Source organism: Crinia signifera, chromosome 4 (genome assembly GCF_055691185.1).
Source record: "Crinia signifera chromosome 4, ASM5569118v1, whole genome shotgun sequence".
Lineage (NCBI taxonomy): Eukaryota > Metazoa > Chordata > Amphibia > Anura > Myobatrachidae > Crinia > Crinia signifera.
In genome coordinates, this window is record NC_139220.1 from 205,594,356 (window position 1) to 205,608,184 (window position 13,829).

Consider the following 13,829-nt stretch of genomic DNA (forward strand, 5'->3'; position numbering starts at 1 on the left):
CCTTTTTCTCTACAAAAGGATCCTGTCCCTCTTCTCCTCTCATCAGTGGCGGTATCTCAGTAATGAGGTTTTACGCTCACAGCAGGAGAGAAGGCTGCGGTGGCTCAGAGTCAGTGGCAGTATTAAAAGATTTCGAGCTGGACTCAGCATCTTCTCCCCAGTGCCCAAGTAAGCATCTTGTTAATATTATTATTTATGTATCATTATTACCAGTTATTATAGTAAAATGCACTTTATGTGGTCTTTTATACTACTCACATTACTCTTAAGGTCTTTCAACTTTCATGATTTTTATCACTTGTATTTTCTTAGTGTTTTATAATACAGTATATCTCCATGAATAGAAAGACATATATGACATAATAGAATAGCATGACTGAGACTCCAGTGATGCTCACATATTGGCAAGGCTATTGTCCTGTCTGTGTGTTTGTGTTCACGAGCTGGGATCTGGGGTTGGAGTAGAATGGTGCTGTTTGAAGGAAGCTATTCCAAGGTAGGAATCTTGATAAAGTTCCTATGCATGGACTGGAACTAAAGAGAGGCCAGAGAGAGTATGGGTGGACTGCGATGAAGAGGCAGACTAGTACCTTCTACAGGGCCTGATTAAGGGTTCCAGCCACCCTAGGCTAATACAGAAGTGGGCACCCCCTCCTCCCCACCACCAATTTCTCTCATATTCAGTTAAAAATCTGTAACAGGCTCTGGCCTCAGTTCAATTTACATTGCTGCTTACCACCCTAGCAGTGCTGGCAATGGTGGCAGTGGCATCAATCACATCCTTGGTGGCAGAGGGATGTCTGGGAAATTAAAAATTCACATATACACAAATGACCTGATAGAGTTGGTCTGTGTTTGCCAACTTTAGGTTCTATCCGATGTCTTCCTATTTAAGGCATTCGCGGGTGATCTTTGACTATTTATTCATCTGTGCCTAAGTCTCTCTTAATGCCACTTTTGTGCAGGTCTCCTAGTTTCCCTGGAGTTCAGGACTCAACTGTCCGGAGTAGCCTCACGGGATCTGATCTCAGAAGTGGTCTTGCAGGGACAGACCTCCGTGCTACCCGTCTTATGAACAGATCAGTGTCATGCACTCTAAGAAACCCCAAGCTTGAACTATATGGGAGTCATACCACTACCACACAGGTGAGCTTATATATGAAACACACACAGATATATGACTGACTACCTAAGAGATGTAACTAGTGAAATAGCTTTAGGGACCAAATGTTATAGTTTGCAATCTTCTGGCACAAGCAATATAGACGCTTCATTTACTTTAGTTTTTAAGACAAATCCAGCTTGGTCTGCCCTTAAAACTAATTGCCAATGAAAATCTATTTTAGGAAACTGATTATTAATTACACTGAATGTCCAGTATTTCCCACAGCAGTGATTCCCAAACTGTGTGATCTACAGGATCCGATCTGATGTGCATGGGATTGCGGATCCCATCTGCTGTCAAACACCTCCAATTTGGCCTGGTTTCATCTGTCCGAAACGGATGAAAATAGGCCAAAGTGGACCTGTGTATAGGCACCTTTATCATTGAAAGATTACAAACTCCAGGAGCATTTTGGAAAAGCTTTGCAAAATGGTTATGATAGAAATGTCAACAGTGTCTAGGTCGACAGTCAATAGGTCAACACCAAATGGTTACACGGACAAGGTCGACATAGACATTAGGTCGGCACAAGCAACAGGTCGGCATGGAAATGGTTGGTACATGAAAAGGCCGACATTAGTTTTTTGCGTGTTTTTTTTTGTCAATTTGTAGATTCCTTTACATGGACCTCAAGTTAGTGTACTTTGTTCCCTCCAATGGCGAGCAAAGCCTCTTTACTGCTCCCAATTGAAGTCCACTTGGATGGTAATTTATAAAAATTGTTAAAAAACCCTCATGTCAACTTTTTTGTGTCAACCATTGTCATGTCTACCCTTTGCTTGTCACACACATGTTTTCTATGTTGTCCTTGTCAATGTTGGCCATTTGGTGTAAACTTATTGGCTGATGACCTTGACACTGTCGCCCTATCGACCGGATACCTGCAAACATAAACTAAAATATGTGTACAGTAATGTAGTATGCAGGAAACACTTGATGAATAATAACCTACTCTGCTGCCCCCCAGTAATGTAGTATGCAGGAAACACTTGATGAATAATTACTTACTCTGCTGCCCCCTCCTCCGGGAAAGGAAATCCTGGTTGGAGCATAAGAAGCATGGCCGAAGTGAAGATTTGGATGTTCAGGGGCGTGGTGGCTCAATTGTGTCATTGTGGATCCAACCTGCACCATACTGTGCCTAGCATACACGCATTGTATAGTGGTGGGAGGGGTTATGTTGATATTATTCAGTTTGAATCACGTCATCGGTTTCCTATCCGTCCATACGCCGTAAGTCGGCATCCGAGAGGGGGGTGTGGAGGGGTCAATGATTATGAGTCTGGTGGGGGATGGAGGAGACTTGTCCACCTTTTTTTTGTGTGGGGGGGGGGGGGGGGCGGCTTATTTTTTGGGAATCCTCCCAGCCGTTACACAAACAGAAGGTCAACATTTAAAATATGAAAGGGGTTAGGACCTTGTCAGAAGTTGCCTAGTATAAAACATAAAAATAATTATAAATAAAGACAAAAGAGACCAGTATTGTACTTTACTTCAGTGTTCGGGGGGGGGTAAGGCTGTTGTAAATGACATGGTGTATAAACGAATATAGAGGAGATGATCTATAGGTATAATGTACTTCCTCCACCATAAATGGAGAGATATATTTATCTGTTGATTTTCAGATTCATGTTTTCACTCCCTGCAGGTCAGTGGGCACTGTAAGACAGTACCTACTCTGGAGTATGGATTTTTGGTGCAGGTGAGTTGCAATTTGTATTGATTTCCAACATCTCTTTCTATTTATATTTTCTCTGATCTCTCAGTTTTCTTTTTGTCCCACTTCAGTCCTTTCCTTCATACAGTTGCTTTTTTCTGTCACGGGCAAGGTCTCCCACCCTCTTGGATCTCATCCTGTACTATCCTTGTCTCCATTGCATTCCCATTCACAGTCAGTGATACTTCCTGACTGTCCCGGACCCTGGGTCATTGACTGTTACTGTCACTCAATTAGTAGTGTCATTATATTACTGTTATGTATTGTTTTGCCCCTGTACTGTACATTATATTTCTTCCAATATGGTGTTATGTGACTTGGTGTCGCCATTTAAATAAAATGATAATACTACATAATACTTTATTTTCTATTCCGTTCCATAGATAATGAAGTATGCAGAACAGCGTCTCCCCACTCTAAATGAATACTGTGTAGTATGTGATGAGCAGCATGTCTTCCAGAATGCATCCATGCTCAAGGTTGGCCTATGAGATTAGAATTTATGTATTAAAACATGTTAAGTTGCTCCTTTCCCATTTACTCTCTATGTCGCTCATCTTGTCTCCTGCAGCCAGCAGTGTGTACTAGAGAGCTGTGTGTTTTCTCGTTTTACACTCTGGGAGTGATGTCTGGGGCTGCTGAAGAAGTGGCCACGGGAGCTGAGGTAAAGATATTTATCAAAAAGCCACCTTATGTGTCACTATGAAAGCCTGCGTGTAACCTGTCCTGTATATCCTCTGTAGGTAGTTGGTCTACTGGTAGCAATGTGTCGAGCTGCCCTGGAGTCACCACGGAAAAGTATTATATTTGAGCCATACCCTTCGGTAGTGGATCCCAATGACCCCAAAACATTGGCCTTTAACCCTAAGGTAAACTTGATATAAAAAAAAAAAAACTTTGACAGTGAATTAAAGTGTGAATGTCTAAACAGGCCCAAGAGGCTGCATGTGATAAATATATGTGGCTAGATATTAAAAGAGAAAGCGACACATATAAATCCACATCACCAACTGATAAGTGGAATTTGCAATTTAACCCTAAAGCAGTTAGTAAGAGCTACTATACTTGATAAAGTGCTGGGAAATGGCGCTGATGATTCAATGTAAATGTATCTATCTCTCATTCCTTTTTTCCCCAAAATGTAACAGTCTAATGTGGGTTAGGTGAAATGAGGGAGATTGCTAGATTAATGAGGGAGAGAGGGAGATTGCTGTTATTTCAGGGAGTCTCCTGCAGAATGCAGGAGGGTATGCAACTATGGACTACTTATCATGTGTGTTATAGCAATTATTATGCTATTTTACTCTTATCTCTACTTTGAACCTTGCTGTAACAATTGCAAATTTCTCCATTGTGAGACGAATAAAAGAATTCTATCTAATGTTACCTAACTAAAACCTGCTGTGCAGTGCAGGGTAGACTGGTATTATCAGCAAGTCTCCACTAACACTAAAGGTGCCCACACACTAGAACGATTTTTTTGCCAATTGGCAGATTTCCGACAAATCGGCTGATATATCGTCCGATGTTCGGACGATTTCGGTCTGATGCGCGCTCCCGTGGATCTTTTGCTAAATCTTATGACCTTACGTGCTGCATGAAAGATCAGAAGATTTAACAAAAGATCCATAGGAACGCACATGGGATCTTAAGAAAAATCTTTGGTAAAGATGTGCGCTTGCCTGAAATCTTTTGTCCAGGACAGACAAAATATTTGAAGGCTAATTTATGCGCACATCTTAAGATCATAGATCTTTCTAGTGTGTGGGCACCTTAAGTCTAGGACACAGCTTTCTTTCTTTATTTCTTTATTTACAGTATCTTATATAGTGCAGCAGTTTCCGTTGCGCTTTACAATAGTAGACAGTGATAAAACAAACTGGGTAACAACAGACAGATATAGAGGTAGGAGGGCCCTGCTGCAAGCTTACAATCTATAGGGATAATAATGAGTTGTGGCACAACTTTAAAGCTGGTACTAGTACATATAGAACTCACCATCTTTATAAAAAAAAGGTTAATTTTACATTAAACTGGAATTTTGTTGTAACAACTTTTTAGATATTGTTGTGATTATTGCTATGACTTTCCATCCAAAGTGCAATATTGAGCAATGAGCCAATCATAATTAAAGTTATGCTGCCCTCTTGTGGCTGCCAAATAAAGTTTTATATATCAATGAGATAACCAGACAAAACCAATCTGCCTCACTGGTTTGTTGGAGAAAATAAAGAGTACTGTTCTTAATATAGTAACCCTAAATCCAATTTCTTTCACCCACAGGGATCTAGTCATTCTAAATTAATCGCTCCCTCACATGTGCGAACGGGGGAGCAATGTTTTCTATCGTTTGCACAAGGCAGTGTGGATGGGAGAGAGGGGCAGCGGGCCAGGGTGTAGCCCATGGGAAAGCTGGGCATTCCCATGGGATAGCGAGCAGGAGGAGGTGGGCTGGGGGCAGGTGACATCACATGACGTCAGCTGCCCGCCATGTCTTCAGGTAGGACCATGCAAATATAAGTCAGTCTCCAATTACTTATATTTGCATGGCCTGAAGAAATGATTCAATGGTCGGCGATCATTGAATGATTTCTCTGCTAGCGGGAGCTCGCAGCTTATGAAGTCAACCAGAATGAGGGCCTATGTTTCTCAAACAAGTATCAAGAGTGTTATCATAGCTCACTATGCCAAAAAATACTTCTAAGAGCTAATAGGGAGTTGCACAGTAAATCAGCAAAAAACTATAAATGTATTTTTCACTTACATCTTTCCCTCCAAAAGATTATAAAAGCCAGATGTAACAAGCTTCAAAGAGTGATAAAGTGGAAAGTGATAAACGGCCAGTCAATCAGCTCTTAACTGCCATGTTACAGGCTGGGTGTGAAAAATGACAGCTACAAGCTGATTGGTTGTTTATGTGTGATGTACATCCCTACTGCCATTGTTGCCTGTTCCTTGTACTGATAACCCTTTCTATTGCAGTATGTGCATTGTTATTTTTAATGTCTGTAAAGCGCCTTGAGTCCTGTTGGAGAAAGTGCGCTATATAAATAAAACTTACTTACTTACTTATCATTGTTCACTTTATCACTTTTTCAAGCTTGACACATCTGGTCCTAAACCTGAATTTAAATTTACAAGCACTCTAGCAACAAAAAGTGACATGCAGGCCATGATGGAAGACTGAAGTTTTTTTTACCTTTAAACACCGAAATATTGGAAACAGTTCTAAACAATAATGTACCTTAGAACAACAATTCTAGAAAATAAAGTAGACTTGAACTCAACTTCAACTACAGAGTCCATGCCATTCGCAAGGGTTAAAACTGATGGTCTTGAAAATAAGGAGAGCAGGAATAATTTCAGGCACAGATGGTGAAGTGGTTGGGTGCCGGACGGGGTCCCGACAGTCGGGATCCCGACAGTCATTTACCCGACGTCGGGATCCCGACTGTTAAAACATATAGAGGGAGAATAAAATAGCTGGCGAGCCACCATGCGCGCAGTGTGGCGAGTGCAGCGAGCCCACAAGGGGCTTTGTTGCGCTCGCCATGCTGTTTAAGTCTGGCCAGTCAGGTTCCCGATGTCGGACTAATGACTGTGGGGATCCCGACTGTCGGAACCCTATACCACACCCGTAGTGGTTACCATTACTTTCTTACATACTGAGATTTTCAATAAGGTTCCCAGTCATTTCACATCTGTGTTGAGTTTGTATATTGTGGAGTTTGTGTTGGTTTCTCTTCTGAATGTTCCAAATTCCTCTCAGATTCTAAGAAGAACCCCATCTTTTATTTGTTTTGTAGATTCTTGGTTCTATTACTGTATATAAAACTTTGTAGTTCTAGATTCAGTTCCAGAAATAATCCATTTACTTTCATACATTTTCTGTATTATTGTAACCAATTTGGTGTCAGACAGTACAATCCTGTATGGCAGTGGTTCCCAAACTGTGTGCCGTGGCTCCCTGGGGTGCCTCAGGACACTTGCAGGGGTGCCCTGGGTTGGTGGTCCAGGACCAATTCATATTATCAATGGGTAATTATTTATGAGCAAAACCAGTGCTGGAGGCTGCCAATCATAAAATGTGTACAAACAGAAGCAAATCCTGTCCTTTATCACATAACTGACCCTAAGAATCAAATATAAACCCAATCTCATTTATTTTTTTTGGCCTAGGGGTGCCGCGAAAAAATTCTGATACTCTAGGGTGCCGTGATTCAGAAAAGATTGGGAACCCCTGCTGTATGGTATTTCTTGTCAATGGTGTACAGGATTGAATTTGTTCCTGTTGTTACTCCTTCAGTTTACTTTGGTTACTGGAATTTCAGCTGTGTAAAATGCATGCTCAAACAAATGCTTATGTTCAGATTCTTGGTTTCTTGTTAATTTTCTGGTTGGTTGGAAGACTGTTCAACTACTCACTCAAGACATTGGCCCTTATTCTGATCGGTGCGGCCCGATCAGAATATGCGGCCGCAACCGTGCAGGCGAATCCCCGCCTTCCATACGGATCGCCACCTGCCGTCCGTATGCGGATATGTGGCGATCCGCATGAAATTGGACGGGGATACGCCTCCTCCATGGTGGGAGCAGCCCCTGCATTCGATGGTCGCCGAACATCGAATGCAGGGCCGCACGCTCCACCAGGTCCCGCAACACAAGACCACACGGACACTTGTCCGTGTGAAATCATGTATAGGGGCGGGCAGCTGACATCCGGCGATGTCAAATGCCCGCCCCGTACCTACGCGTCACGGCCTCATTACCATGCATACGCCCCGCGTTTGCATGGGAACGCCCATGAAACGCGGGGCGTATGCATAGGGTAATGAGGCTAAGTAGCCCCTCACGCCCCTCTACGCCCCCTGTGCGGCGTATAAAGAATCCGTGCGGCGAAATCGCCTGCACATGTGCAGAGTGACCTCTGCACATGCGCAGACGATCAACATCGGCGGTCCGTCCGCATGCGGGAATTTCCGCACCGATCAGAATAAGGGCCATTGAGATGAGAGTCTAACTGTTCCTCCATTTTTTCTTTATTTTAAGAATTGTATTTTTGTCATGTCCAATTCCTGAGCATCCCTGTAGGCTCAATCCAAGAAGTCACCCCTAGAACGTTTCAGGGTCCCTGACTATAGATTCTCCTTGTTTCCTTTGGTATATGTCCTCACTATTAAAGTATTTACGCTTACAGATATGAACTGAGCAGTAATATTAAGGGAGTACAATAAATACTAAGCAGTATAAAATCTCTCTTTTTCCAATTGATATATTACTGTCAGAGAATTGAAGAGTTACAGAATTTTAGATTTACTTTAATTGACTGAAGATTTACTGAAGTTATAGCCTAGGATGCCTTTCAATGCAATTTTTAGGTACATCAATTACCAAGAACTATTGCATGATGATTGATTACAGTTCCTTAATAATAGCATTAAACAAGATTTGACTTCTTAGTGCTTTCTATATATCTTATTGCTTGTTAAAATTAATATATATAAAAATTAACATGCGTTTGTCACAAGAGCAAGAATGAGCTTCCTTTCATGGAACATACAAATTTGACAGTAGACAAGAACCACTTTTCCCATCTAGTCTGAACTAAACACATGTACATGCACAGACTTACATACTATAGTAATTTTTGTTGTGTGTGTCAGTGTGAGTGTTAACAGAATTTGGTACATAGCACCTATGGAGTAGGTCACTATCTTGTTTATTAACACAATGAAACCCTGTAAACACATGGGAATTTTAGTCAGAATCGCTGGCTAAATGCGACCAGAACCCTCTGTGTCTACAGGGCGATATCGCTAGGAGCGTGCTCCCGCGACCAGCCCTGTACTGGTCACTGGTAACCAGTCGCAGGAGCATTCTCCTGCGATTTTTGCTTTTCAGGTGCAAGTGTCTCTGTTTTATTCACTTGGTCGCTGAGCGATTTTGTTTTAATATCAATCGATTTTGTCAAATCATTGAGTGTGCCCTTTTAATCAGCGGCCAGCGATAGTCACTGAAGAAAACGGAAACACTCACACCCGAAAAGAGAATCGCGGCCAGCAACCAGTACAGGTCCGGTCACGGGAGCGTGCTCCTAGCGATATCGTCCTGTACACATAAGGTCTGACTAGGTTGACACCTAAGAATGGTCGTTATACCCTAGGTCAACAATAACAGACGGTCTACACAAGCTTAAGGTTGACATGTACTTGGTCAACAATTGTTATTTTTTTTATTTATATTAACTTGGCTCATACTTTACTTTCCAAGTGGACACAGAGTCACATTATAATAGTATGCCAAGTGCAGCGAGCCATGCGAGGGGACGTGGTATACTTATAGGGTGATCATGTCGACATATGTCAACATAGACACAAAAACCCATGAAAAATGTGTGTTGGCCTTTTGGGCGTCGACCTTAAGCTTGTGTCGACCTTTCAGTCACTGTTGACCTAGGGTAGGTCAACCATTATTAGGTGTCAACCTAGTCACTGTCGACCCTTTATCCCAGAACCGCTTTATAGTATACACTCTGCTTTCTATTGCTGTTCCATACTTACATCTGTTAATTCTTTCCAGCTCACAATATTGTTCTCAGAAAGTGGCCTTGGGAACTTCTTGTGATTAATTATTTTTAGTCTAAGGGGGTATTCAATCTTGGCCGCTATTTTCGACAGGTAAAATAGCGGCCGCCACCTATCCAATCAGGGGCGGATTGGGGACTAAAAGCGGCCCTGGAATATTTCTGGAAGTGGCCTCATGTGGGCGGCAACAAATCAATAATGGGCGGAGCCAACATAATAGTAGGCGGGATTACCACATCACTATAATTTGACAGGCAAAAGTAAAGCATCAATAGTGTCTGAATATCAGATTGATTATTATTAACGTGTGTTTGTTGGTGACACTGTAAAATGTCACCAACATGGATGCCACTCACATGGATGGATATGTCATGGTATCTCAGCACCGGCTGGATGGAATGAACACAGCAGTCCTCCCTCAAAAGGTGCACTACCACTATCTACCCATGCACACTAGAGAAACAACATACAGGCCCTAAAACTTACCCACTAATTTGTAACAAAACTACATGCTATGTGTTTCTATCATTAAGTAAGCACCCTACAGTAACAATGCAAAAGACAACTCAACATAAAATAAAATCATTGTTGTATAATCATTGATACGACCTGGGTATAGTCCTAGAACACTAGTAAGTACTTTGTATAGTGCTTTTATTGATGCATGAAGATGAAGACATGTATACAACCGATAATAAAATCACATGCATATCGGAACAAAGTATGTAACATGTTCAATAAATCATTGCACTGCATGAAGTGTAACAGTTTTTATAAGCATTCAAAGTGGAAAAACATAAAAATTTCAAAAAGTGTCCACAATATTGGCCACCACTGTAACTTAACTGAATGATGCAATTCTCGGTACTTGTTTCCTAGCACGGCGCCCATCGGGGTTGATCGCATGCCTTAAGTTAAGGTACTTAAGGCATGCGATCTACGCAATTTTCTGTCAATTATCAGCTTTAATTGCCGGTAAAGAAAAAATCGCGTTGATCGCGTCCATCGCGGGCCATTATAATGGCCCGCGATGCAACCAATGCAATTTTCCCATAGAGAACAATGTTAAATGAGTTTTAAAGTTAAAATCGCGTTGATCGCGTCGGTCGCATGCCATTATAATGGCATGCGATGTGATCAATTCAATCAACGGGATTTTACATAGGGAACAATGGAAAAGGGCCAATATGGCCAATTTCTCATTGTATATGCCCCCTCATGGGTATTAAGTATGGTTAATGCCCCCCTATTGTTAACGCCACCCCACTATTGACGCCAACCCGAAGCGTGGCGAGCGCAGCAAGCCCGCGAGGAACGGTGGTATGCGTCCTCCGACCTTTTCATACCCCCACTATCCACGTCGGCATGGAGTTGATTTTATATAGTGTGGCGAGCGCAGGGGACGTGTATACCTGTGAAGTTATGCGTGTCCGATCGCCACGCTTCAGGCTCGGATGCTCGCTGCGCTCGTCACACTATATAAAATCAACTCCACGCCAACGTGTATAGTGGGGGTATGAAAAGGTCGTAGGACGCGTACTGCTGCGCTCGCCACGCTTCAGGTTGGCGTCAATAGTGGGGTGGCGTTAACAATGGAGGGGGTTTTGCTATGAAAATGGGGGGTTTTGGGGCTTTTTACTTAATTGGGTCTCAGGGACCATTTTACATTGACTCCAATGTTAAAATCGCGTTGATCGCATCGCATGCGATTTGGTTGGCATGCAATGCGATCGACGCAATTTTTGCGGCCGCGATCAATACAATTAAAATCGGTGGCGCCATGCTAGGAAACAAGTACCCAATTCTCCATGCAACCTTATTTTCTATTTTAAAAAAACAGGAGCTACAACTATAGCTTGGTCCAGAAAAAAAAGCTACATACCGTATAAAGGACAAATACTATCTTAATAAATTATTATGTTGTAAAAATGGACAAAAAAGCAAAAAAAATTGCAATTAAATAAAGCATGGATAATATGCCAGTACATTTAAATGCACATATATTCCGCAGCGCTGTACAGAGACCATTATTACCAGTTATATTATATAGTGCACACACATTCCGCAGCGCTGTACAGAGACCATTATTACCAGTTATATTATATAGTGCACATATCTTCCGCAGCGCTGTACAGAGAATATTATTACCAGTTATTTATATAGCGCGCACATATTCCGCAGCGCTGTACAGAGAATATTATTACCAGTTATTTATATAGCGCACACATATTCCGCAGCGCTTTACAGAGAATATTATTACCAGTTATTTATATAGCGCGCACATATTCTGCAGCGCTTTACAGAGACCATTATTACCAGTTATATTATATAGTGCACACATATTCCGCAGCGCTGTACAGAGACTATTATTACCAGTTATTTTATATAGTGCACACATATTCCACAGCGCTGTACAGAGGATATTATTACCAGTTATTTATATAGCGCACATATTCTGCAGCACTGTACAGATAATATTATTAGTAGTTATATTATATAGCGCACACATATTCCGCAGCGCTTTACAGAGACCATTATTACCAGTTATATTATATAGCGCACACATATTCCGCAGCGCTGTACAGAGACTATTATTACCAGTTATATAGTGCACACATATTCTACAGCGCTGTACAGAGAATATTATTACCAGTTATTTATATAGCGTGCACATATTCCGCACCGCTGTACAGAGAATATTATTACAGGTTGAGTATCCGGTATCCGGACATCCCTTATCCGAATTATTCCAAAAACCCGTGGTTTTTGGAATCATTCAAATTTTTTTTTTTTTTAACCCCCTAACCTTCTTTTCATACTTACCAAGTCCCCGGGCGTCCACAGCAGGCCTCCGGCATCTTCTCCAGGGTCTCCAGCGGTCCCAGGAATGCATTGCGCGAGTGTGCGCGCGCGCCGATGACGTCACCGGCGCGAGTGTGCGCGCGCACACTCGCGCAATGCATTCCTGGGACCGCTGGAGACCAGGAGAAGATGCCGGAGGCCTGCTGTGGACGCCCGGGGACTGCGCGGATGCCGAGGGACCACCGGACACCATCAGGGGACAAGTAAGTATGGCTACAAAAAAATATTCCAAAAACCGGAAAATTCCCCTATCCGAAATGCTTGCGGTCCCGATGCATTTCGGATAGGGGATACTCAACCTGTACCAATTATCATATAATGCACACATATTCCACAGCGCTGTACAGATAATATTATTACCAGTTATATTATATAGTGCACACATTCCGCAGCGCTGTACAGAGACCATTATTACCAGTTATATTATATAGTGCACACATATTCCGCAGCGCTGTACAGAGACCATTATTACCAGTTATATTATATAGTGCACACATATTCCGCTGCGCTATACAGACACTATTATTACCAGCTATATAGTGCACACATATTCTGCAGAACTGTACAGAGACCATTATAACCAGTTATATTATATAGTGCACAAAAACGAAACACACACACTGGCTGCAGCCTGGCAGGCAGTGCTTACATACCGGTGAATTGCTGCTGCAGGCCTGGTAGGTAGTGTAATTTGACTACACTTGATTTTGCTGTGCAACAGCCACTCATGGGGTTTGGCAGCTTCTTCCCTTCCTGCCCCAGCACAGGTTGCACTTCTAATGTGCGCGGTGACATCATGACGTCACCAGGCACGTTTCACCTAGACACACAGTGACAGTCGGAGCAGAGTCTGTCTGTCAGTGTCACCTGACCTCTCCACTCCAGTGAGGAGATATCCTCCTCCCACTTCCAAGCCACAATGCTTGCCTGCCCTGTTGAATTCGGCCCGTCTCCTCCCGTCCTCTGTCCTCTCTGAGCGGAGCTGTCAAGTGCCCCACCTCCTTGAGTCCTCAGACTCTGTACCAGTGTTTTAAAGATGTTTTAAATATAAAATTCAGATCCTCATTCAGATCCTGGCTCTCTCCAAGCGGCGCTAAACTCAGTGTGTCCACTGACATCCCCCCCCCCGATTTCCCTGTGACGAATATGCTGGGGGCAGGCAGCTCCCCCCGAGCGAACACACATATGTAAGGTTGCTCAGAGCAACCTTACATATATGAGTGCAACTTCAACATCTTTCGATGGTCGGCGACCATCGAAAGATGTGGGAAGGTCCCAGTGGCATGTGAATGGATGTTTATGTCAAACATCCATTCGCATGCTGTGTGAATGAACGATGAGAAACGCACACTGACACACAGACATGATCGCACACAGATACATAGACGCTGACAGACACACGGATGCTGACACAGATACAAGGCACCGCTAGGTGGGAGAGAGGTAGCTGCCAGGTAGTGGGATAGCGGAAGGAGGGGAGAGAGATGGGATGCTGTCACAA

At 42.7% G+C, this 13,829-nt stretch overlaps 1 protein-coding gene across 2 annotated transcripts in view; it reads left to right on the plus strand.

Moving 5' to 3' along the window:
• PARP6 (poly(ADP-ribose) polymerase family member 6) overlaps nt 1-13,829 on the plus strand; it is a 60,040-nt gene that overhangs the window by 14,659 nt on the left and 31,552 nt on the right. For both annotated transcript variants that reach the window (XM_083183542.1, XM_083183543.1), the window contains exons 8-13: nt 19-168; nt 966-1,146; nt 2,814-2,867; nt 3,266-3,361; nt 3,454-3,546; nt 3,626-3,751. In XM_083183542.1, the coding sequence (XP_083039668.1) occupies nt 19-168; nt 966-1,146; nt 2,814-2,867; nt 3,266-3,361; nt 3,454-3,546; nt 3,626-3,751 (700 nt within the window). The remainder of the gene's footprint in view (nt 1-18; nt 169-965; nt 1,147-2,813; nt 2,868-3,265; nt 3,362-3,453; nt 3,547-3,625; nt 3,752-13,829) is intronic.